Source organism: Trichinella spiralis (genome assembly GCF_000181795.1).
Source record: "Trichinella spiralis strain ISS 195 chromosome Unknown Scfld3777, whole genome shotgun sequence".
NCBI classification, from domain to species: domain Eukaryota; kingdom Metazoa; phylum Nematoda; class Enoplea; order Trichinellida; family Trichinellidae; genus Trichinella; species Trichinella spiralis.
This window is the reverse complement of record NW_003530716.1, coordinates 1-793: the sequence shown is the minus strand read 5'-3', so window position 1 is coordinate 793 and position 793 is coordinate 1. Positions and strand designations below refer to the sequence as shown.

Below are 793 nucleotides of genomic sequence, written 5' to 3'. Positions count from 1 at the left end.
AGACGCCATTACAATTGAACGCAGAACATTGCTTTCATCTTGTCAACAACAACATTCATCCGAGAGATGCGGCAATGGCACGGCAATTGAGACAAAAGCAAAACTTTTCATCACAATTACCTCTTCCACAAGCCGCGTTTATTGTTCGTTGCTTTTAAAAACAACAAACAGCATTACTGTCGGCAGCAAAACATTTGCGAACGTTGCTCGTGACGCTGATCGACCAAAAGTGCACCGTGCGTAGATTCGAATCGAAAGATAATCTACACAAACAAGTTTGCAAAAGATTCATTCGCCAACGAACCCAGCGACGACTGATTTTGGTCAAAATTGCACCGTCAGCTCCATCCGTTTGCCTGTCAACGGTTTCACGTCCTGTTGAACTCTCTCTTCAGAGTTCTTTTCAACTTTCCCTCGCGGTACTTGTTCGCTATCGGTCTCGTACGAATATTTAGTCTTGGGTGAGATTTACCACCCGCTTTGGGCTGCAGTCTCAAGCAACCCGACTCGATTAGGAGCCGCGACACCATGCACAAAACATCGTTCGTTATGGGTCCTGCACCCGCTCTGAAGCCCCAATCAAGGGAGCCTACGAACTGATTTCAGCACATGCAACGACACCTTTAACACCACACTGTTGACGAACACAACTGCTCGCCGACTTCGGTGTATGGACTTTTCTCGTTTCGCTCGCCGCTACTTGGAGAATTCGTTTTCGTTTCTTTTCCACCGCTTATTGATATGCTTAAATTTAGCGGGTAATCTCGTCTGATCTGAGCGAGAATCCACCACA

General features: G+C 46.5%; 1 protein-coding gene across 1 annotated transcript; it reads left to right on the top strand.

Annotated features, from left to right (window-relative positions):
• Window positions 1-74: 74 nt before the first annotated feature.
• On the top strand, window positions 75-571 carry Tsp_15528 (conserved hypothetical protein). The gene is given in 3 exon segments (XM_003367732.1): window positions 75-147; window positions 172-441; window positions 456-571. The coding sequence occupies 3 exon segments, from the start codon at window positions 75-77 to the stop codon at window positions 569-571; spliced, it is 459 nt and encodes a 152-aa protein (XP_003367780.1).
• Window positions 572-793: the final 222 nt, after the last annotated feature.

Excerpts from the sequence above, each read along its gene's own strand:
- Tsp_15528 (XM_003367732.1), top strand. The coding sequence starts at position 75 with ATGGCACGGCAATTGAGACAAAAGCAAAACTTTTCATCACAATTACCT. Across the intron at positions 148-171 it reads ACAAGCCGCGTTTATTGTTC|CATTACTGTCGGCAGCAAAA; the intron begins GTTGCTTTTAAA and ends AACAACAAACAG.